The 25857-nt window shown below is 33.3% G+C and overlaps 1 protein-coding gene across 1 annotated transcript in view; it reads left to right on the forward strand.

Moving 5' to 3' along the window:
• Positions 1 to 8426: 8426 nt before the first annotated feature.
• The window catches only part of LOC134262594 (MAM and LDL-receptor class A domain-containing protein 1-like), a 62923-nt gene continuing 45492 nt past the window's right edge, over positions 8427 to 25857 (forward strand). The window contains exons 1-12 of the mRNA XM_062745004.1: positions 8427 to 8488; positions 10778 to 10870; positions 16089 to 16159; positions 16746 to 16913; positions 18432 to 18512; positions 19107 to 19208; positions 19843 to 19930; positions 21350 to 21491; positions 22743 to 22818; positions 22970 to 23164; positions 23381 to 23507; positions 25331 to 25450. Of these exons, the coding sequence (XP_062600988.1) occupies positions 10783 to 10870; positions 16089 to 16159; positions 16746 to 16913; positions 18432 to 18512; positions 19107 to 19208; positions 19843 to 19930; positions 21350 to 21491; positions 22743 to 22818; positions 22970 to 23164; positions 23381 to 23507; positions 25331 to 25450 (1258 nt within the window). The 5' untranslated portion in view covers positions 8427 to 8488; positions 10778 to 10782. The remainder of the gene's footprint in view (positions 8489 to 10777; positions 10871 to 16088; positions 16160 to 16745; positions 16914 to 18431; positions 18513 to 19106; positions 19209 to 19842; positions 19931 to 21349; positions 21492 to 22742; positions 22819 to 22969; positions 23165 to 23380; positions 23508 to 25330; positions 25451 to 25857) is intronic.

A 25857-nucleotide genomic window follows, 5' to 3' on the forward strand; every position in this document is an offset into this window, starting at 1 on the left:
CAATGGCTTTATAAGAGCGCATTATCCCTGAAAGTTTGATGAAAAACCGATGAATAGTTCTCGAGATATCGCGTGCACAAAATTTGTCTAAAAAATAAGAATAATAATAATAATAATAAATAATAATAATAAGAAACAGTAGAATCACTATAAGGTCTTCCGTGAAGACGGAAGACCTTAATAAGAAACAGAGTAAAAACAATATGTTCCCAAACTCCGTTTGGGGAACATAATAAGAAGAAACAGAGTAAAAGCAATATGTTCCCCAACTTCGTTTGGGGAACATAATTACTTCTAATTTCATATCATGTTAATAAACATTGGTATCTAAAAATGCTTTTTTTGGATAAAAATTTCTACTTTTAATTAGACCTTTCTGAGAATTTTAAAGAACCTTGAAGCACATTGAGAGGCATATAATGAAAATTGTTTCATGAAAAGATTTAATTTTCAGGCTTCATTTAAAGACTTTTTGAATTAAATTATAAATTAAAGAGTTGTCCTTCCTGGCTGAGGGTCGGAGTCCCTTCAATGGCGTACGAGGGTTGTTCAATAAATAATGTTCTCGGTGCTTAGAAAGAAGCAAACGACGCTTTCCAATGATTTAGTCTCCATGATTTTACTTATTAACCTCTTTTAATTCAAACACATGTCTGTAACATTTTTTTATCCAATTTCTGATTGTTTTAGAACTCATTTTGGTATGACCCTTAGTATACTGGAAAATGGCAGATCCAGTGATTTCCTGGACTTGTTTTTTTTCCTTCAAACAGGTGGTTTTTTTTTCAAGTTTGGAAATAGAAACAAGTCAAAAGGTCAAAGATCTGGCAAATATTGTTAATGTGAAAAAACATTAACTTTCTGTTTATCCCGAAAATCCTTTTACTCTTCAGGGCATGCGGGTTTGACGCTGTCATGAAGAAATTCAATGTAGTGAATTCCTGATTCTGGATCCTTCCTCTAATAAACCTTTTCGATCTTTTTGCAAAAAAACTGCTTTCCAGACTCCTCCAGATACTAAACTGTCTCCCCGAATACAAATTTGAACAATAATACCACTAATATATAAGAAAATTGCATATAAATCTGTCTGCTTTTGTCAGACCTTCGCCGTTTTTATCAAGCACATCTTATGGTAAATTTTGTTTTGATGATTTTAAGCAATAGATTCATGTTCCAATATCTGTTTGAATATAAAACAAATAACTACAATTATTATATACCCAACAATTTCTTTGTTTTTGTTACTGTTAATTTTACCGAGTTTGATCCGATTTTCCGGATCACCACACTGTGGTTTTCTGAATCCATATCACCACTCTCTGAAACTGATGACGTAGTACGCAAAAACATGACGTTATTTTTCTTGCGCGTTAAAAAGTCCCCTGTTATTATGCTTTATTATATGGATAAATATACAATTGATCTCTGAAGTTTTATTCTGCTATATTTAGCTAGTTATAAGGGGGTATATAATAAATTTATCATTATAACAGTAACTTGATCCGAAGGGTCGTATCACGTCGAGTTGACAGGCGCGGATCATCAGATCAAACTCGACGCTTTGCGTCTCGTTAGATCTGATGATCCGCGCCTGTCAACACGACGTGATACGACCCTTCGGATCAAGTTACTGTTATAATAATATATATTTATTTACTGATATTTTAAAAAAATTGTTAAGACTTTCGTACAAGCTGTCTTTTTCACTCATTTTTCAAAATATAGGGTGACCTTTGAGTACCAATTAAGCTTTTTTACTGTCAAACGTTTCTTAAAAACAATGTAAACTACTATCCATATGATGTCTACCAAATTTGCTAAAGTCAATCATACATCATCAAATATTATTTGTTGAAATATGACAAACAATACATAAGTTGTTATAATTTTTGTTGGAATATGACAAACAATACATAAGTTGTTATAATTTTTGTTGGCAAGAAGGGTACCCATTTTTGACGTCCATTATATAATTTTTTATCATTGAAATCCATCTGCTCATTTGTCTATAAAACAGGCATCGGTTGCTGTAAATGACACATATTTCAGTGAATATTTCTTTGGGATTTTTAACAAGTTTTACAGCAGCTTTAATGTAGCCTTTATTTTCACTCTAGTTTACTGATTCTTTACCATTCATTTATAATGCAGTGTCTCGAAAAGCCCTTGATTTCCAGCTTCTCACGATGAAACTATGTGATGAAAAGTGGTCACATAAACTGTTATAAATTCAGTAAAGATTCAATAATGAGAGAAAGTCAAGTTTAATATCATATGATATCTGTATTGTATGTCATACAGTTCAGGACATTATTTATTGAACAGCCCTCGTATCTCAAACAATGTCAGTTCAATGGAAACAACAAAAGCTAGAATAAATAGGCATGATATGCGTTGCTTCCTCAATATAGACGGATTTATGAGGAGTTGCGCTGACAAACCATTCATCTTTATATTCAAGATATGGCCACAATTTTAAGTTGAAAAGTGCGGAGATTCCATAAAAAAGGAATCGGAATTCCCTGGTAATATGCACATCTACACATTTAGCTGCACTACTGTAGACCTCTCCTTTTTAGGGGGATGGGGCTACAACTCCTTAGGATTTCCGTAATGGTGCGGCAGCTGGAGCGATTCGCTCCCGCACGGATCACGGCTCAAATTGACAGTAAATGGCTATTTTATTAACATTTCTTACCTTGACTCCTAAAATGAAATCATCCAAGATGTAAATCAATCTAAAAATATACAGAACGATCCATATATCGGTCATTTTTCGTGTATGTCAACATCACAACTTGAATTTATCCGCCATGTTTACTGACCTTGATAGATTTTATTTCCGACAGCCAATGAGAATTTAAGTTCTATAGGAGCGGATCGTTTAAGAATTTCCTTATTTTAAGCATAAATATCGCTGCTTGCGTAAAAATAACGCTTAAAATGGTTTTATTTATCGATCTTTTTGTGATACAATTCAGCACAATCATTTATAAACACCGACATTTGCTTTATTAAGTTTCAAGCGAAATGAAGTCTCATTACGTCACACATGAACCGTCATGGCTGCTTAGTAGAACGACTTTGAAACACGCAGAGTTATTTTCAAAGTTTTTCACATTTAACGGGCTATGTTGTTGACAGTGAATAAAAATTTCGTCTTATTAGAAGTAAGTTGAAAGTGAAAACAATTCATTTTGCCTGCAGCTCCCCTATTTAAAAATAATATCTGCACCATAACGGGGATGCTGTGGAATTGTAGCCCTCTCCAGAAATCATCAGATTTTAAAAAAAAATCGGAGAGGGCCACATTATTGCAATTGCTACACATTGAGTCCTAAATATCTGCAAAGATTGAAGAAATTGTTTGCATTGATTTATGAGGAGTTGTGCTGACAAAACATTCATCTCTATTTAAGATATTGCCAAAAATCTAAGCTGAAAAATGCGGAAATTCCCAGAAATTTTCACAATATATTACATTTTATGTAATATACATTTATTGACTGAGTTCGAGGGCAACATGCGTTTTTCGGACCCAAGAACCAAACTGACCGCCTGAGGCCATTAGGCCGAAGGCAGACAGTTTGGTTCGAAGGTCCGACAAAACGCATTTTGCCTGAGAACTCTGTCAATAAATGTTTTGTTATACCTTTCATTTTAATTTTTTTTTTGGACATACATGTATTTTGTACTGTTTTCCGTGATGTAACATCAGGTCTGTCACTGTTTAACACCAACGAATGAAAATGAGATTAAGCTCCGCCCATTCTGTGACGTAAGCGGCCCAACATATCTCCGAGCGGTCCAACATCTCACTCAGCGGCCCAACATCATTTTTTTGTGCCCGCTCAGCAAAACATTAAAAAATGTTAGACTTTTTCGTATTGATTTGTATAGGAACATTTTTTTTAAAGGTATAACAATATCACATATTACCTTAGGACGTAATATGTTTACAATAAAAAAAAATACTGATTAAATGTGTTTAAAAGATCGAGCAGGCTAAAAATAATGTCTATCAATTGAAATCTTGCCCTTTCTATTTTTGACACTCTTCTTTAATATAAAGAACCACAAGAATCACAATATAATTACAATTTTCGTTTGATTCTGCGACGAGCACTCATGTCCGTTCCAAATATAAACGCGACATGTAAAGATAACGATCGAAAAGAAATATCATGCTCAAAACCAAGGAGATAAAAATCTATGCCACAAGCGACATTAAACTTTCGCTCTGTTGAACGGTCGATAAAACAATATATACAGAATTAACTCAAAGCACCAATTTCTCTACAAAATAATTACTTTTTTCCCTGTAATACTCCTCCCAAAAAAAAGTCAAATACTATCGTTAAGATGTACTGTCGACTAAATTCCTTAGATGAAACTAGTTATTATTAATAACATTTTTAACCACGTTGAATCTTCATTTTTTTTCTATGCTTCCATTCTAAAAAAAATTGAACTCTATTGACTACAAACTTTTTAAAAATTTTGCATAAAATATTTCAGTATCAATTATCTTAAGGTAATATTGTCATATTGTTTGTAATGTAATTTGTGTGTTATATATGTTTCACTGTTTGTTTGTATTAAGAAATGAAAAAAAAAATAATATCGTTATAACGAGTTAAAAAAATATTTTCTCGGACAGAAATGAGCCTAATAGTAAAATTATTCTTTTTTTATTTAAATAATCTGGTATCAGGTATATTATTCAGTGATGCGTGGTTAGGAAGTGACCACGGAATAAAGATCTAGGTACTGTAAACAGAAAATTGCACGTCTCAGTTCAGGCACAAATAATTGTACAGTATCAGTCATGTACTGGAAATGTATTTTTACATGTACCTTACAACATTTACGCTTGAAAAATGCTAATTTTCTACTAGCTCTGATAACACAATTATTTTTAGCTCTACTGGTCAGAGACCAGAAGAGCTTATGCGATAGTAATGCGTCTGGCGTCCGTCCGTCTGTCTGTCTGTCTGTAAACCATTTTTCAAAATGCTACTCCTCCTACAGTTTTGGTCTGATTTCAATATAACTTGGCACTCAAGTACACTACACTAGGATACATGATTCTTTATATCGGTTTTTGATTTCGATGAACGGATTGCCGTGGTTACTAAAAATAGTAATTTCTGTGAAATTCTTCAAAAATTCTACTCTTCCTACAGTTTTAAACTTATTTCAATATAACTTGGCACACAAGTAGACTATACTAAGATACATAATTGTATGTATCAGTTTTTTATTACGGTGAACGGTGCTGCCGTAGTTACTAAAAATAGAAATTTCTGTGAAATTGTTTCAAAATGCTACTCTTCCTACAGTTTTAGTCTGATTTCAATATAACTTGGCAAACACGTAGACTACACTAAGATACATAATTCTGTATTTCGATGAACGGTATTACTGTTGTTACTAAAAATAGAAAAAAATCCGTGAAATTCTTTCAAAATGCTACTCCTCCTACAGTTTTGGTCTGCATTTCAATATAACTTGGCACACAAGCAAGTAGACTACATTAAGTACATAATTCTGTGTATCGGTTTTTGATTTCGATGGACATTGTTGCCGTGGTTACTAAAATTAGAAGTTTCTGTGAAATTCTTTCAAAATGCTACGTCTTTTACAGTTTTGGTCTGTTTCAGTATAACTTAGTAAACAAGTAAACTACACTAAGATATATAAATCTATGTATCGGTTTTTGATTTCGATGAACGGTGTTGCTGTTGTAACTAAAAATAGAAATTTCTGTGAAATTCTTTCAAAATGCTATGTCTCCTACAGTTTTGGTCTGATTTCAATATAACTTAGTACACAAGTAAACTACACTAAGATACATAATTCTATGTATCGGTTTTTGATTTCGATGAAAGGTGATGCTGTTGTAACTAAAATTAGAAATTTCTGTGAAATTCTTTCAAAATGCTGTATCTCCTACAGTTTTGGTCTGATTTCAATATAACTTTGCACACAAATAGACTACACTAAGTTCATAAAGACACTTAATCAAGGATCATTATTCTATTTATTGCTGTTGTAAAGTTGCAATTCCAAACTGCTTAAGTACTTTTCTTTTCCTTCGCTATAAGTACAAACCAGTAGAGCTTCAGTCTCGACAGAGACTTCTGGTTTTCGCCAAAGGTTTCACGGATGAAGAATAATATGTTCATTAAATTAATTCTTTCTACTAACATAATATCTCCATGCTCTCATTTTATTCATTTACAAACAAATAATTCAACTAGTGATTCCTGCTTTTAAGGTTATTTCATCTTTGATAATCAGTTTTAGACACATAAAAAAATCAATATTTTCTTCTCAAAAACAACAAACCATGATTAGTTAAATCTCTATCTGAACATCCTTAGATAGTGAAGATTTAAGTTTGTTAAATTTATGACCCATAAGGCTAGGAAGCATACAACTTTTTTTGTTTAGGAATAGCTTGGCATAGTTACTCAGGTGAGTATTGTGTCCCATGGGCCTCTTATTTACTTTCCTATAATAGGAGTGTGACATTATGCGACAACAAACGTTCAAAAGAAAGCTCTAAACGTTTTTTATCCATAGATTTAAAATACTATTCACAAATAAATTGTTTTATTTTCATAAATATTTTTTATGTAAAATTAAAATGTCTACCCAGTCTTCTTTTATATTTTTATTAGGCATATTTATATTATGTCTTTATTAACAGCAGATTTTAGACCATAAAGTATCTTATTTGCAATATATCATTTTTAAAAAGAAATGCAAAAGACTCGTATAAAATAATTAAGAGCTATATGTAATATCGACCTTTCAATGATGAAACCAAAGTGTGCAAGGTTTAACATTCCTCCTAATATACGAGGAGTTATCAAAAAGTTCGTGGACTGAGGCTGTAAAATTAGTACTATGTAGTCTGTGCTTTCAAAATTTAGATGGAACATAAAACGACACAAAATAAAGAAATGTTGGAAATTTTAGCCTGATACGTTCATTATTTGCCAAATTATTATAAAATGAAAACGACATTATATGATCACCCGGCGCTGTCGTCGTTTATTTTCATGACGTCCGATAACGTCATTGTTTTTTAAATGTCCTCTTCTTCTACCTCATACACTCTTTTTATGAGATTCCCTGGAGCTGAGAAAGGAATTAAACCCGCCTTGTTTATATGACTTTAGAATGTCATGGACAGTGGCCTTCAGTGAATATAATATTCCAGATGGATTGATATATTGGGAGAGATCTGCTTGATTGTGCCGGCATATTTTGCTTTTGGGAGCTCAATATCTACAACACATGATCAACGTCATTTTTGACGGGATTGATTTTTCACACCTTGACTGCAAATCGACATTAACTGTGTATCCCTTTACTCTCTGAATCTATTTTGACATTAAAAAGACAAGTACTCTGGATGCATATTATTTCTCTGTAGCCAGTTTCAACATATTTTAGGTCTATACTATTTTTTTCAGAGGCAAAACTTAATAGAATGTTGGAAACGGAAACCCCTCACCCCTTTGACGTCATTTTCAAGGCCTCATTTGTTTGGACATTCCGTGTAAAATTTACGATAAAATTTCATAGAACTTCCAGAATGAAGTGAAAATTTCATATTTTATAGAACAATTGTGTCCCGACACATACCTGAATCAACGGGATTTTTGGATGTCAAATAATCATATCAAATGAGTTTTTCTCAGTTACAAATAGGTCGAAAAAACGCCGTTTTCGAGGTTGCGCCGCCTGGACATACCATTGCTTACAAAATCATTACTAATTTATTAAAAAATAGAATTTATGATTTGTGGTTTAATCTTTGGATGAAAAAGATGATGCTAACTAGATATTTCAAAAATCATTGATGTAGCTTGAGCGGTTTTAAGTTTATGGCGCTAGTCCACGAACTTTTTGATAACCCCTCGTAGATCAACCATGATCACGTGTCCTGAATCACGGTAACAAAAGTAACGGGTGAAACTGCAAAAAAAAAAAAAAAAAAAAATGTTTAAAATTATCTTCGTTCAACACAAAAGTAACGTTTCTTTTTAAAATTTCCCACCAATACAAAAATCCTTCGCACATAAATCATCCTTTTTGATGTCGATTTTTCAATATGAATTTTTTGAGGCCGAACTCTTACATGTATGTATTTTCACATGATGTTGATGGACGATCTGTCTTATTTTTGTAAATTCTGAAGGTTTTGATTTGTATCGTTTTCGTTATTTCTAGTGTTTAATAAACAAAGATGTAATATACATTGTATTTAACTGAACTGATTTGATCTGCGGGATGAGTTGTGAATAGCTTTCAAAATACCTCCCAGTACATGCAGGAAAGCTGTTATCTGGTTGGATAAAACCTCGGTTGTCTCCTCGGATTTGATTGGTCTGTTATTTAGGGTATATAAGGCCTTGGTAGTCGAGAAAATAACCCTGTTGGTTTTCTAGAGCATTCCGCCTTCAGGAAGGTATGTTCTGCACGTGTAGTTTGTAGACAAGCTATCATTACATTTCTTTTGTAAATACATTAATACAATCAGTGCTATGGAATTATATTTAAGCGATATATATATACTCAGAAATCTGTTTAAGTTTCTTTTGTCTAGGTCATGTATTTTTAGATTTTGCGAGTATTGTTAGTCGAATATCATGCGTATTTCTCCGAGTCGTTATCACGTGCCAAAAAAACCTGTCAATTGTTTGAGAGACACATAAAACCATAAATGGAATCGCGTTAAAAGGGGAGCAAGTTTTTGAATTGAATCTACATTTGTTAACAGTGGTTAAGGAAAATAAAGATGAGTTATTGGTAAAAATAATACTTAATAGGATTCTGAAAACAGGCAAGACCACTCGTCTAAATGGTGTTATGCGCGATGTCGGTGCCATTTTACAATTTTAGTACCTGACCTATTAAACTTATCGGTGATTTAAAATAAATAATCACAAATTATCATATTGAATATGGATGTTTTGGAAAGAATGGATAGTATTTTAATACAATGAAGCGCATTGAAGTGGTAAAATTTTCCGTTTGGATGGAACGTTTTGAGCTACATGTATCTTTAGACACGCCCATTTCTTTAGAAAGGAAAAATCGGTCAAATGAATACCTGTTGAACAGGTATTCCATAAATATAGTAGCGAATTAAATTGACGGTCTACATAAACACCGAGTAAGCACGTGTTCGACTGATACATGTGCTATGAAAATAATTTAAAAAGATTTAGTGTCCTTGTGAAGACAAAGCATTTGATATACATTATGGAAATTAACACTTTGCACTATGTTCATAGGATTTACATGTCATATAGCACATACATAGACACAAAATTCTTAATTGTCTTTATGGACCTTAAGCTTTCATAGTAAAAAAAAATTATAACTTGAAATCTATTTTTATTCATTTGAGGCCTACTAGTATATCATCTTTTTAAATTTTGCTATTTTTAATGATGCAGAGAATGGTTAAAAAATTGATAGTCCAAAAATGGGGGTATACGTGTTCAAATGTTGTTTTGTTAAATTTATTCGGTCAACCATAATAATGTGTTTTTGTTAACCTTGAATATAATTATTAATAGTTTTAAAGACAAAATATCATATAAACAGTAATCAGATTTTGAGAATCAATTGGATCTGTTGATTGATTGTATAATTGTTTATCGCCGAGTCGGCAATTTTTCAGCCAAGTTTTGGAGGATTGAGAATTATAAAAATAAAGATATTTTGAGATTTTTTTTTTTCTTAAAGACGTGGACAGATTCAACAGCAATGTTTTAATGTTTTGAACTAAAGATTTCAAATATTCTCTTAGCAAATGAATATTTTTGATTTTCATAAGGTTTAACATAAATTTGATGTGATTTGGTGAATTCCGAAATAAATTTGATTTTACATTTCTTTATGTTCAGTTTTGGCTGTTGAATTCTTAGAGGTATGAGACATGCCTTTAATGGATGTTTCAGTTAGTTTATGACTTATTCAGGGTATTCAAATTAAAAAATATCAGTTTGACAGAAAATTTTGAAAAGTACAGACCGACCTTGATACAGAATTTTAAATAAATCTTGCTAATATAAAATCATCATTCTTGATTAATACCTAAATTTTCTATCGTTAAAGTTATGTCTGAAAAAAAGATTTTAAATAATGATACTAGCTATAGTTCTTCGTAATAAGCTCCATAAAGATAATTTTATAAAACTTTAATAATTTGTTTTTCAAATTTTGAAATTTATTTACCAGACTGCCTTTTACTTTGAAGAAAAGATCTGTACTTGTCACGAAAAACAACACGCGTAACTTTTTCAGTATTGGGGAGTTTTATAGTGTTTGTTTGGTAAAATAACATCCCTTGACAATCTTAAGCAGTGAAACAGAAAACTCGAATCTTATTGACGAGCATGGTCTTCGCGGCCGAGATGTTTATCAAACTGTTAAGCTGACGTGAATTAATTTAATTAAAGTTCTGTCCACTTAACTGGACACTGACGGAACAACCCCCCGGGATACACTGGATTGACATACCAACTTTTGTAAGATTCTACGTACATACATATCATGAAACCCAATTTGCGTGACCTACGATCCACCCACGTAGGTATATAAAACTGACTCGATACCCAAACAAAATTCACTTTAACCCGAAACAAAAACTTGCATTGTAAGCCCCAAAATACTTACATGCGCATGAACGTTTTTCGTCATATAAAAAAGAGGCAGTTCTGTTTAAAATTTCATTTACCCATTGCAGCTAAGATGGGAACCAATATGAGGGTGTTGAGTTTGCTGGCCATTGTCATCCTGCAATGCCTTGCAGTTCATGCGCACACAGACGGGAATAAAAGTAAGTATTACGTAAGGAGAATGAGGTGCATTGGTATATGATTGCTTTAATATAGAATTTTAAAAGAAAGTTGATTTATAATAATTAAAATTTTAAATGTTTGGCAAGCGTTTATATGTTTATATTTTCAAATTTTAGTAAAAAGATAATGAATTTTCTAATTTTTAGAATTTTCTATCGATTTATGAAAAATTATGTAGCATACACTCTATATAATAGGCAAGTTGTAACATTTTTGAAAGGGGTAGCGAAAAAAAAAATTGCCTAAGTCTTGACTAAAATTAACTTTTTTCCGAGGGGTGGTCACAAACATTTTTTATTAATAAAATACCAGAAAACTGCAACCAAAATGTCAGTGCAAACAATAAAGGTTAAAATTAGAATTGAAAAAATTGGACCCCCCCACTTCGATACTACGTCTTTAATACTGATATTGAAATCTAGAAATGCTGTATATAAATAAAAAAGACAAGATGGCGTGTGTCTTAAATGTCACAAGTTGAACAAAAAATCTAATTAAAAAATTGCATTAAAGACCCGATTTCAATTTCGCTAAGTCATTAAAATACCTTATCTTTAGAAAGTTGCATTTCGTGAGGAAAAAGAATACCTAATCGTTTCGTGACGTCCCAATCCTACCAAATATATATAGATCGAATATCAATCGCGCAGCGCACCGATATTGCGGAAGTAAAATTACTTCATTGTTTTCATGCTGCGTGATTCTTTGACATGTTGTAAGGTTACGAGACTTAATCCTTCTTTTTCCATAAAGGGGTTTTAAAGCGGGTAATAAATGTTGTTGGATGTCTTAAATGTGCAATGCAATAGGGAAAAAAAGTGTTTACCACTGCCAAGTGAAAAAAAAAACACCCTTCTCTGTTGCGCAAGACATCCAAAATTTTTGGTTAAGGTACATTTACTCCGATCGCCAGTCATGAAGGTTAATTCAAAATTTAAATCAAAATTCAAAAAGTCTTAATGAAACTTAAAAATACAATGTAAGATCTTTTCATGTAACAATTTTCATTTTATACCTCTCAATATCCTTCAGGCAAGGGTTCTTTGAAGTTCTCAGAAAGGTCTTATAAAAAGTCGAAATCTTTACCCCATAAATGTTTATTAAATTAAAGTAATTTATGGTGTTTTGTAATGATAGGAAAATCTTTATACACTATGCATCGCAAATGATTGAAGTAAACAGAAGAAAACAAAGTACATGTACCTTATATGAAAATATTATGCAATTCCTTCAAAAGCCTGGATTTTTATTTTTTAAAATTATATGGTTTATACTCTCTTTCAGGCATGTAGAATCGTTTTTGAAAGTGGGGGGGGGGGGGGGCAACCATAGAAAAGAAAAACATTTTTACTTACCTGATAAAGTTGACAATCAAAAAAAAAAAAAGAAATTTGGCCAAACTAGAAAACCCTATTCAACTTTTTTAAAGGCCAACTTCCTTTCACTTCCAATTTTTTTTGCACACATTACTACATTTCCTTCATATTACTAAACTGTGGTAAAGGGGGGGGGGGGGGGGGCAACTAACCTTTCAATGGACATTTTCAATAGTAAAGGTAATGTTGGTACGTCCCTGTCTTTTACATATTTAACTGTATTTTCATTGTTTGAATATTTTATTAATAATTTATTTTCCACTCAAAAAGTATGTGAAAACAAAAATGAAAAAGCTTCACATATGATTCAAACTTTCTCCCATAGCACAGGTTTTGCGCTAGACCGACAGCGATAACCACTACGCTACGATGTATATTATTATGTTGTCGATGTCTGTCAATGTGATTTAACCCGTTTGTTCAAGAGTACACTTTTTCAGAAATATTTAATTTTCATATGAAATGGGTTTTAATTCCATTTTTTGGGCTAATGAAATAGATTTCACATTTACGTTTCCATCATTTAAGCGTTAACGAAGAATATGGAGACTTGACCCATTCATGTTCAAAATAAATTTTTATGGCTTTAGTAAACCCATTTTCCACACAAAAGATTGCTAAATGATAAGCCGTTCAGTAAAATAAAATAATAAAATGTTTTGAAGATGACATTACTGAGAACATGATTTTAGAAAAATGTAACTTTCCCGTGAATTTTAAAGATTGAGAAACATTCATGTATTATCTAAGAGCGGGGGATTGTCCACGCCTTGTACGCCCTCTTTCTTTAAGATTTACTAATTTCCCTTACATAATATGAATAATTTTAAAGATGAGTGTCCTCTTCAAAAATTTGAATTTTTCATCAATTAAAATAAATTTTAATTGAAAAATTCAAATTTTTGTAGAGGACACGAGTTTGAAGAATTATTGTGTGTGAATACGCATTATGCTGAGAATTCAGAGACATTTTTGTGCGTCCTTTCAATAATTATTCAATGTCTGACTTTCAGAACAGGGTCAGAGAACCTTAACTTGTTTAATGTAAATAACCTTTAACCTTCATCATTCTGATATATTAAAAAAAATAACGGTTTTCAAATTCTTTTCTGTAATGAGTTATATATAGGTTGTAGTCTTGAGCAAGTTGGAGAATTTTACATTTGAGATGTACATATACATAATATCATTTACAGCTACGATTTGGAATAACTTGTAAGTTTACTACATGTACATGAATATTTCATGAGAGATTGTATTTAATATATAGGATATATTAATTAGATACCACAAGTACTGAAAAAGGCTGATGTCCCGTAAATTTTTATCCCTAGATATAACTTGGGGCATTAATTTCAATCAACCAAAATATCTACGGGACGAATTATTCAATCTTCCGTGACTACTGTTATTATTAGAATAACGTAATTATTTTCTTCGGACCCAAGTCAGGCGCGGATCCAGAAATTTTTTCCAGGGGGGGGTCCACCCCAGTCAAAAAAAAAAATTCAATCCCAGAAATTTCTTGACAAAAAAAAAAAAAAAAAAAAACAAAAAAAAAACAAACAAACTTGCCCAAACATCAAAAAACACCTATTTCGGGTGACTTCTATTGCCTCAAATCTTTCACTTTTCATAACCATTTTACACATATTCACGTTTACCAGAGGGGGTCAGAGTTTTCCAGGGGGGGTCCATGGTCACTTTTTTCTTGTTTTAGTATATACGCAACTCTTAACCGGGGCCCCCCCCCCCCCCCCCGACCCCCCCTCTAGATCCGCGCATGCAAGTAGTGTGTATGTCAGTATTATAACGAAAAACATTTTTGCATGCTTCCAATCAAAGCTAGAAATTGATTTAACGTACAAAGACGTCGTTTATTTGTAATTAATTGTCAGACTAAACAAAAACTGGTAATCCCGCCCTCGGGGCCTTTAATTTTTGTTTACTTCTGTCAGAGATAAGCTTTTCTCGATTGTCTACAGTATAAGACGTCACAATAACATTTTAGTAATTCAAAGAAGGTTTTGTTTTTCATGGGTCAAATAATGTTTGGATTTAGTAATCTGAAGGAGAAAAGGAAAACAAAAATAACTGACTGATGTGTTACTCTTGGTCTTTTCCCAGTCAATTATTTTTTTAAACCCACAAACGGGTTTTAGGGTCGGTATTACGATAGAATATAAATTATACGTCTTTCCCTGTCATTGGATTTGATCATTTAAGAATTTAGAATGAAAAATAACTTGTTTTTTAATTTTAACATTTTCTTTTCTGTGATAAGATTTTTGTATGGTCTTGGTGTAAATTAAATGTTATAAAAAGTGAATATTGTTTTCGCACACCCATCCAACACATTAATACTGCCCTACCCATGAACATATTTCCCGCTGCCAAGAATGAATGATTTCAACATACTTTATTGTAATTCATAATTACAAATCAAGGGATTAAGCACACGTTCTTATAACTTATTAGCCCTAACAAAAAAATACTATAGTTAAGTATAGTTTACTATAGTTAACTACAGTGACTACTTTGGCACTATGAAAACTTTGATTTACTAAAGTGCACGCTTTGAGTTACAATAGTGATAACTTTGACACTTTGATTTACAATAGTGATAACTATCAAAACTTTAATTTACTATAGTGATCACTTTGGAAACTTTGATTTACTATGGAAAAACTTTGAGCACACGTTCTTAAATCTTATTACCCTTACAAAAAATACTATAGTTAACTATAGTTTACTATTGTAAACTATAGTTAACGTTAGTGAACACTTTGGCACTATGAAAACTTTGAATTACTAAAGTGAACACTTTGATTTACTATAGTGATAACTATGAAAACTTTGATTTACTGTAGTGAACACTTTGAGACTTTAGTGAAAACTTTGATTTACTACAGTGATAACTTTAACACTTTTATTTACTATAGTTAACTGTAGTATTTTTTTGTTAGGGTACGCCCACTCCCTACATGTAAATTGCACATTTTTACGGTTAAACAGAAAGTTTACAGAGTATGCAATATTTGCAAAAGTTTACAAATTAATTTTACAGATACATATAAATAAAAGAAAAAAATATCCCCACTACATATGTACCTAATGTCTTAATAAGTCGGGAGAGGAAAGAAAGTATTTTTAAAGATTGCCTTGACTAACAATAGGCGTCGTAACGGGGGATTTTCGCAGATACATACATGTAGACATAATATACCGGTAGGCATTGAAAATTCGGTCTCGCCTTTTTTGTTGGTTTTTGCCATCCCATCTTATAGTCCCCCCCCTTCAAATTGCTTCCGACACCTATGATAACGTTTTATTACTCAAAAATGTACTTGCGCATACGGTATTACAAGTACTCATTTACTCACCTTTGTTAATTCTAAACGTTAGCTCCCCCAAGCTAAGGCCACTTTTAAAATAATGTTTACTTGCCCTCTCCCGACTCACAAAACAAAACAAAGAGGGCAACAGAACATCTTTTTATAAAGATGATCTTACCTCTAGGAAATTTCGTAAATACCTGTTTGAGCTTACTTGCCAGTAGTGGACAACTGTTTTTTCAAGGCCAACTTCCTTCCACTTCCAATTTCTTTTGCATACAATACTACATTTCCTTGATATCACTATGCTATGGTATGAAGTGGGGGGGGGGGGGGGCAACCAACCTTTCAATGGACATTTTCAATAGTAAAGGTAATGTTGGCAAAAAAAGTGGGGGGGGGGCAGGCCCCCCTGTTGCTACATGCCTGAATTAGAATTACTAAGCATTTTATATATCAAGATTTATAATTTCTTACATTTACAGTCGTTGGTAGAACAGAGGCGAGACGGATCCTTAACGATCTCAGACAGAGGCACGAATCACACGTCTCCAAGGTGAGGGTTTTTTTTTTCTTGAGATAAGAATTATAGATTTATATTGACTGGGTTCGAGGGCAAAATGCGTTTTGTCGGACCTTAGAACCAAACAGTTTGCCTGAGGCCGTTAGGTCGAAGGCAGACACTTTCGTTCGAGGGTCGACAAAATGCATTTTGCCCGAGAACACAGTCAATAAATGTTTTGTTGTACCTTTTTTTTCAAACATATTTTTTGACATACATGTATCCTGTACTGTCTACTGTGATGTAAACCTAAGGCCTGTCACTAACCGTTAAACATCAACGAATGCAAATGAAATCAAGCTCCGCCCATTGTGTGACGTAAGCGGTCCAACATCTCATCGACAGGTCAAACATCTCACTCAGCGGTGAAACATCGATTTTTGAATGTCTGCTCATTAAAACACTAGAAATGTTAGACTTTTTTGTGTAGATTTGTTTAGGAAATAAGATCTTTCTTTGAGAAAAAAAAAATTATGCAAAAATTATTCCTTGGTAAAAATTGAATAAGATGCTCTTGAGGCGTTTGCGTGTATATATTGATTTACGTTGTTTTCATAAAAGTAATATTTTTTTTCTCCAGAGGTCAGCAGACAATTTCGGAGAGGAAGAGGAAGATATTGATCAGTTGTTGCTCCGAGCTTTAAGAAAATTGGAAGAAGAAAATGAAGAAAGCGAAGACGACAACGAAGACAATGACAAGGGAAGCAACTACAGAGACGGAGCTAAACTAATAGATGATGCTCTCAAGGTAGGAAAAGACAGAAAGCAGAAACCTCAATCTAGAAGTAGTCGCCCGCTTGGCGCAGTGGTTAGAGCGTCTGCTCTAGAGTCGCAAAGTAAGGAGTTGATCCTTACGTCGCGGGTTCAAATCCTAGTGTGGGACGTGGAAACCGTTCCTTCGGATGAAACCGTATAAACCGAGGTCCCGTGTCGCAGTAAGTGCTGGCACGAAAAAGATCCCTTCCTGCTCAATGGCCCTAAGTGCCGAGTAAAGGACAAAATTTGCAACGCTTCACCGGCAAGTGGTGGCGTCTCCATATGAGTGAAAAAAATTCTCGAGAGGGACGTTAAACAATATATAATCAATCAATCTATATGTAGCCGGAAGAAGATACCCTGTACACCTCAAGATTGATTAATCAATTACTGCTCTATTTGAGTTATCCAATTGTTCTTTTTTTTATCCTAAAAGCATCCGGTAAGTAAAGTCTAAAATATTTTTCAAAGAATAACCTGCACTTATTTAAGAAATAAAGTCCGCGTTTTCGTGAAAATAACCTCCGATGTCGAGAAATGTTGACAGATTAAAGCCGAGGCGTTAGGCTCGGCTTTTATCTTTCAGACTATATTTCTTGACCTCGGAGGTTATTCTGCATCATTCACAACAACAGGACTTTATTTCTATTCTACTAAGCAGCTCTAAAATATTAATACGACTGATCGTTTCTCTATAGAGAAACGAATAAGGTCACCTTGTTGATATTACGCTGTTCCTTTTAGCACCGGAGTGTAAATTTGTTTAGAATGCAGACGATTTGTGCTTTCGCTGCATTGTAATTAGCCTTTTATTAATTATAAATCTGTTTGTAGCTTATTTAGATAAATCTATTTGAATATCAATAACAAAATCGGTTTCCTATTTGTACATTTCAACTGCACAGGTTTGATACGTGTTTCTGATCTGATGATTTTTTGATGATGTTCGTGATTTAATGGAGAATAATGTCCGCATCATTTCTTTGATCTCGGCAATAATCGTAGTAGAATTAAGCATTTGAAGCACGTGTTACGTTGTTTTACATTTAAACATTCGCTTTTGTCTATATGTAACTAATTTATATGTTTAAATTAATTAACCACAGATTATGCTGACTTAATTAATTTTAAGCATTTAAAATGAAAGCAGAGAATAACATTACTAATTTGCTTTATAGTTTTTCAGTTACACATAACAGCTTTGAAAACCTCATGAAACACCATATAAATGTATATGTTTTTTCCAAAAGTTTTTAAGGTTTTACCAAAGGCCCAAAAATTCATTTTTACAATAGTTCCAAAACCATGTGGTTTATAAAGTTGAAACATTTACGGTTTATAAATACAGTATATCATTGATCAACAGGTTGTACTTTTAATAACACATTTTAATTGTTTCTAAACGAGAATCTCAGAAAAGCTTTATTCACTTACAATTATTCATAATCGAACTTTTAAATGAGATCTGCTATTTGATTTTGTTTAGAGCCATGCTTATTTTTTTTTTCAGGGTAACGTTGACCCCGATTCTGACGTGGTTAATCTTCTAGAGAGTATGTTTGTAGATGAGGGAAACAGGCACAATCTACACGTAAGTCACAATCTACACGTAAGTCAAAATCTACACGTAAGTCACAATCTACAGGCAAGTCAAAATCTACACGTAAGTCACAATCTACACGTAAGTCACAATCTACACGTAAGTCACAATCTACACGTATGTCTAAATCTACACTAAGTCCCTGAAACACTCCAGGATCTAAACTATCCTAACTGTAATCTTTGTTTCCACATTTTTTGTTTCATTGTTGAATAAATGAATATTCTGCACGCACATGTATAGAGCTCTGTGAAATGAAGGCACCGGATGAGATTTCAAAAAGATACAAAGAGACATGTAAATCTATATATAATCGAGTAAGAAGGTATACCCGGTAATTCATTAAGACCAATCTGGAGCCGCTGAAGCTAGGCATGTGTAAAGAGTTTACACACAAGAGAAGGAAGTCAAAATCGAAAGCTGCAACATGACAAAGAATCTAAGTGCAGAAGAATTTATAGCAGACACAGTTTATCTATGGATAGTTCAATTTATATAATCATAAATATTCATATTTTTAACATACAAGTACATCGTTTAATTAATATAGTAACATAAATACATGATACATCATTTTTATTTCAGCCTGATGGTATTGACAAGATAGCTCTTAAGAAAGGAAAAGTCTACGGTGACACCCACGACAATCACAGACTCACACAGCAACAACTGGATGATTTGAAAAATGTAAGTCAGCGAATTCAAAAATTAATTATTAGTAATCAAATTTTTCTGCTGATTTTTAATGAAAGTTATGTCATCATTTCAAACCTGCAGACCTCCACTTCCTTGTGATAATATGGATTTTTTTTTAATCGTTTTCCTTCAAAATAACATTTGATAAGACGGAAGTGTAATAACATACAGTGGATGTATTCAATGACAACAATTTTGGCATGTTTCATTTGCTTGTTCAGCGTGCTATACCGGTTTATAAATATTTTTGTTTTGGTTGAAATACTAGTAATGTCTAATTTATGTTTTGTCGATCTTTCAGTATTTATTTTCCCCCCAGACTTACCCTTTTTGACCTACACTGCAACATGCCTGTATAAAGGAGGGGGGGGGGGGTAAACCTACGCCCCAATGTCCAATGCCTATATTATGTCTATCCTTGCAAAAAAAAGTGCTAGCTCTCCCCCCCCCGGTTTCAAACACCTATGGTTCTTTTGTTTAAAACTATTTTTTCAGTTAAAAATCTGTATTATTAATATCTATAAATTGGACAACCAATAGATATTGTTATTGATATATTAAAATGCTTTTTATCGCTCATAATTGTATGAATTCAAGTTACATGTAACTTTTCTTATTTATTTAGGGTGGTGGAAGAAGAAGGAGAAATTTCTTAAAATCGGCTCCACTTTGGCCAGATAACATTATTCCATACACAATCGACACCAGTTTATGTAAGTCATATGTGAAGCAGAGGTGCGTTGTACAATGTACGATTTCAATCAAATATCAATAGTGCATTTATTGATTATATACACGTACTGCAATAAAGCAAAGAAGGAGGGCGCTTTTGATTGGCATTCGGCTGGAATCTGGGCGTAATTGAAAAGTAAAAATTATATCGACATGTCACATGAAATTTTATAATTTTTTTATTTATCGGGTTCCTGTGCAACAGAAAAGGAAAATATTTTCCCGAAATTGAGCTTTGATTTGCTAAAAAATAACTTGAAAATTGGCCAGATCAGACATTTGGTACAAAATGGTACATTTAAAAACACATTTTTCTAAAAATTTTCTATCTCTGGGTCTTCTCTCCATGATTTTGAAACGTTATTTGTGTGTATTTTAATTAAAAAAAAACGAATACACATTTTTTAAAAATGGAGAGAAGACCCAGAGACAACGAAAAATGAACTTTTTCCCAAAAATCCAAATGTGTGAATGTGGTGCTTCTTTGTCCCTTTTAAATGATGTATGTGTAGCGGTGATAGCTCATTAAGTAGGACTACCTGTTCAGTGTGCTCGAAGCGAAAAATTTTTTGGTTCGAGCCTGGGATGGGGCGTTAATTTTTTTTGCATGCAAACATTTATTTTTTCAGTTTCGTTTTATGTACTGATGTATTAAAATTTTAAATTAGATAAATTTCGGTTCAATTTGGTTCTCGAGCGAAATCAATTCCAAATATTCTATTCTATAATGTACATGTAGACGTATCATGCATCGATGCATTAAATATTTTAGGTGTTTATTTTTTGTGAAACATTAATATGTTATAGTACCCCCAAGGAAAAAGGACATAAATGTTACAATTTCACAAGGTCTTTCAAACTAAATGAAAAAAAAACCTGGACGTGTTTGAAAAATCTGACCGGCTATGTTCAGCCAACCAAATCATGGACATTTAAACCATAAATGTTTTGTATAAATGATTCCTGCAGATCACACGCCAAATGCGCCCATCTTCTTTATCTCAAACCTGATGAAATCAGCTAGATTTGTCTTTTGACTGAAGTGTTTAGAACTCAAAGTTATGCTACAGAGAAAGCAATGTTTTGCTAAAAAGTATTACTCTATTAATTCTAAAGGAAATGTTTGAAATTTCTTAAACTGATTATACAATAAACTTTCAAAAGTATCCTTGCATGGGGGCTAATTCTACTTATTTTAGCCGTAAGTCTTATCCATTCTTCGTACGCTAGTACTACAAACCTCTAACTGATAGCTGAAACATGGTCGAGATGGGGGTAGGGGCTAACCAGCTTTTTAATTACCAATTTGCTAATACATGTAGTTAAGCACTTTTTCTGTAAAACCACATTGAGACAAGTTAGATTATCCATAAAAATTGTTTGAAATTTTCTTCTTTCAGCTAGCAAACAAAGAAACGTGGACATTATAAATAAAGGAATTAAACAGTTTGACGACTACACGTGTTTGAAATGGGTTCCCAAAGACTCCGACGATGCCAAGAAAGTTACGCATGGTTCCTACATCGAGTTCTTCTCGGGAGAGTACGTACATTTTTTTTTGGCTCTTGCATGATAAATGCTATATTTATATAATAGTGTTGCATTATGCATGTACTATGCCTAAATAGTAGGCATTTGACACATGGTTATATCAAAATGAAATTATTATTTGCAACACTGTTATTATTATGCTGACTGTTGTAATTATTTATGCAATCCATTTGTCTTTTTCCTGAAAATTTTGCTAACACAGCGCACTTGCAAGAACTCATTCAAAATCTTCATGCTAAAATTGGTTACATGCTTAGTTACTTTGGTTACTAGTATTTTCTCTAAATAAGTCGGGATTTTCTGTGCCAAAGCAACTCATCTTAGTTTGCAGACGTCGATTCTCATTTTTCTTTTACATCCTTCAACAAGCGTCATATAAAAAGCGTTTTAATGACCCTATGAAATCAGTTCATCTAACGATCTGTATGTAATTAGTTTGAAACTTTGTTGTAGGCATTAATCTAAGGTCCCTTTGAATAATATAACTGTTTTTAAATAATATTTGTCTATTCTTTCCTTCTTGTGTCAATTGTATTAATTAAGTTTATATATTTAATAAAATTCCATTATTCAGTGATCGTCTCTGTGGCGTATGGGACTGACAATCTCTAGGTCGTAAGTTCGATCCCCGGCGTGTGCGTTGAAGAATTTTATTCAGTTAACAAAGCCGTGCACTATTTCGGCATAGTATGTTAACGCTATATAAATCCTTAGACCACTATGCGAGAATAGTAGGGTATGGGTTATATAGAGACAAACTGACAGGAAGCATAATAATTATTTATATAAGTTTATTTTTGCTGTTATTATCAATGTTTGTTTTTGAGAGAAGATATTTCTCTGGTACCAATAAGTATTGATGGAATATATTGTATATTGAATTTTCAAATCCGTTTTATATAATTAAGTACTGGTGAAACCCTTATGTCTTTGTATGGTTCAATATATGTTAGCCGAAATTTCAAAAAATACATACGAGTATATATATATATATATATATATATATATATATATATATATATATATATATATATATATATATATATATATATATATATATATATATAAGTAAAAGTCGAAGTATCCACGGTTCACTGAGTTGATTGAAATATAAATGACAATATTTTTTTATGATGATCCCATGCTTTGACACATCGGGATAAAAACGAAATATCTAATTTATATTCCTAGTTTAAAGTTACGTGACGTATCTTTAATATAATACCTATATTTTATTTACAGTGGATGTTGGTCTTACGTTGGAAAAGTTTTTTCTGGAAAACAACAAGTTAGCCTTAGGGACCCTGGATGTGTTTCAGTAATGCTCATTGTTTATTCCTTTTGTTTTTATAAGTTTTATTTTTGAAATATGTAGAATAAATTTAACAGAGATTGGTTAGTTCAAAATGTTATTCCACTTCCTTTTTTGTCTGATACTCATGAAAAAAAAAATTGAATTAAAATTATAGGTTTCTACAACAGTCCATGAGATGACACATGCTATAGGCCAAATGCATGAACAATCCCGAAGTGACCGTGATAATCATGTCACCATGTTATGGTCGAATACACAAGGTGGAAGAGACAACTTTAACATGGCAAAGAGCTCTACCCATGACTATAACCCGTATGACTACGAGTCCGTGCTTCAGTATAGTTTAACGGTCTGTTCATTCATTCTTTTTCTTATAAAAAACCCATCATCGATGTAAATTCCTTCTCATTTTGTTTCAAATAACATTTCAGATGCTTTATTCTATAACGGTTCAAGAAAAAAAATCACATGCAATATTTTTTTTATCCTTTTTGTATAATTATAACATGTGCTTTCAGTCTATAATACACAGAATCCTTAAGATATAATTGTCATTTTGATACAGGCATTCTCAAATAATGGCAAGCCGACGATGGAGTTTAGTGACCGCCGATTGAATTTCTTGGCTGATTCTGCAACTGGCCTCATGTTTTACGACATCCAGGACATTACTGATGCATATGATTGCACTAGTAAGAATGAGCTATTGTAGCAACTTTTGTGTTGTTTGTATGTTACACTTTTAAAATGTTTTACCTTCGTTCAGAATGCAATCGAACTGCAAACTAGAAACTTGAGTTTGGTAAACGAAGAGCCCGACCATTTTTTAGAGGAGATAATTTAAAACAGGATAAATTTATTGTAATGACTCAGGTGAATCTAGAATTATAATTGTTAACACACGACTCTTCGTATGTTAATCTATCCCATAATCTTTGAGAGAGTTTAGTTTATTCATGTAAACCATATTTGATCGATATGGATAAAACTATAAATTTCTTGCGTAGCTACTTTGAAGAATTGACTCTCTAAAACCCCTGTCACACTAGGGCTGCGTCCTCACGGCGACTGCACGGCGTCCTCAAAAAAAGCAAAACACCGAGGTGATCGCAGTAGAGTCTCCTACAGCGCCGTGACAACGCTGCGAGATCTCCACTGAACGCCGTAGGGTCGCATAGGGTCTCCTAGCACGCCAGTGGACGGCGATCACTTTGGGCATGCACAAAGTTGTCTTAAACACAGTAGAAACGTAGTATGATCGCTGTAGCAGCGCGGTGAGATCTCCAACAACGTAGTGGGAGCTCCGTACAAACGCCGTGGAGACGCACATGATCGCGGTACGAACGCAGGAAACCTCACAGAGATGTCGCGGAGTCCTTGGAGATGTCACTGCGTTTCTATCGCGTTTTTACGGCGCTTCTAATGAGTTTTGATCGTCTTGTGATTTTTTCGACTGCGATTACACTGTGACAGCACGGAGTTGTCACTGCGATCATTGCGCTCCCATGGCGTTTCTACAGCGTCCGTTGGCGATCACAATGCGCTTTCACGGCGTTGTTAGGGCGTTCTCAGACAGCTCGCAAAACAAGAGCAATGAGATCATATTTTGATCAGCAATAATTCCAACGTATTTGTTGCACTAGGAGCATTTCAGTGAAAAAAAAAATGGAAGAGAAAATTACACCAGATATTCTTCTGTTGTTTCACTTAAATATTGTAAAAAAAAAAACTTTTCAGTGTGTTTATTTTTATTTACATTCATAATAAAATCAAAGAAAATCTAACAACACATCTGAACCGATAAAATAGAAAAAAGAAGTTTAATCATAAAACTAATAAAAATTTAGTACTTAATTATTTAAATAGAATATTTTTAATTACTAAGAATATTTCTTGGCATGATTAGAAGTCTTTTCATCGTGTAACTTGAATCGTAAAACAAAAATGTTTTACATTCCTTCTGAAAATATATCAGTGAGTATAGAACGCATTGTGAACGTATTGAGAACGCAGCCAGCGCAGTGAGAACGCCGTGAACACGAGGTGAAAACTCCTAACGCGCCGTGAAAACTCTGCGTAAGCGCAGTCAATCGCCGAGAGATCTCCGTGGGAACTCCGTGAGATCGCCGTAGAATCGCGTCCGTCGCCATAGGGACGCCATGACATCTTCATATTGTGAAAATTTACAGAAAATTGTGCAATTTTCCTGCGATTTCACGGCGATTTAAAAAATTTAACAACGCCGTAATGACTCCGTGTGAACGGAGCTCGGTGTGACAGGGCCTCAAGTTTCAGAACAGAAAACATTTGTTATTGTTTTTTAATTTTAATTTCGAACACATGACAAATATTACTAGTTTTAAATTGATTTTAATGATAATTCGGTTTTTAAGGTATTTTTAACAGAAACTACAAATGCCTACACACATTTTGTGGTTTCAATTGACCATCATCTCTAATAGACAGACTCGATATGTACGTGAAATAATAACTATCACTTCATGCTTAATTTTAGAACTGTGCACAAAACCCCTGAAGCAGTGTCAGAACGGAGGATTTGTCCTACATACCTGTGATTGTCATTGTCCTGGGGGGCTGACTGGAACACTGTGTGAAACACCTGTAACTGATCCAGGTAAAATATTATTAAGACTCAATCGGTCAAACACCTACAACTGATCCAGGTAAAATAGTATTAAGACTCAATCGGTTAAACTCCTGTAATTGATCCAGGTAAAATGTTATTAAGACTCAATCGGTCAAACACCTGTAACTGATCCAGGTAAAATGTTATTAAGACTCAATCGGTCAAACACCTGTAACTGATCCAGGTAAAATGTTATTAAGACTCAATCGGTCAAACACCTACAACTGATCCAGGTAAAATAGTATTAAGACTCAATCGGTTAAACGCCTGTAATTGATCCAGGTAAAATGTTATTAAGACTCAATCGGTCAAACACCTGTAACTGATCCAGGTAAAATGTTATTAAGACTCAATCGGTCAAACACCTGTAACTGATCCAGGTAAAATGTTATTAA

This window comes from Saccostrea cucullata, unplaced genomic scaffold (assembly GCF_032062105.1).
Source record: "Saccostrea cucullata isolate Sc308-1 unplaced genomic scaffold, CSIRO_AGI_Scuc_v1 ctg3856, whole genome shotgun sequence".
In the NCBI taxonomy this organism is placed as follows: Eukaryota; Metazoa; Mollusca; class Bivalvia; order Ostreida; family Ostreidae; genus Saccostrea; species Saccostrea cuccullata.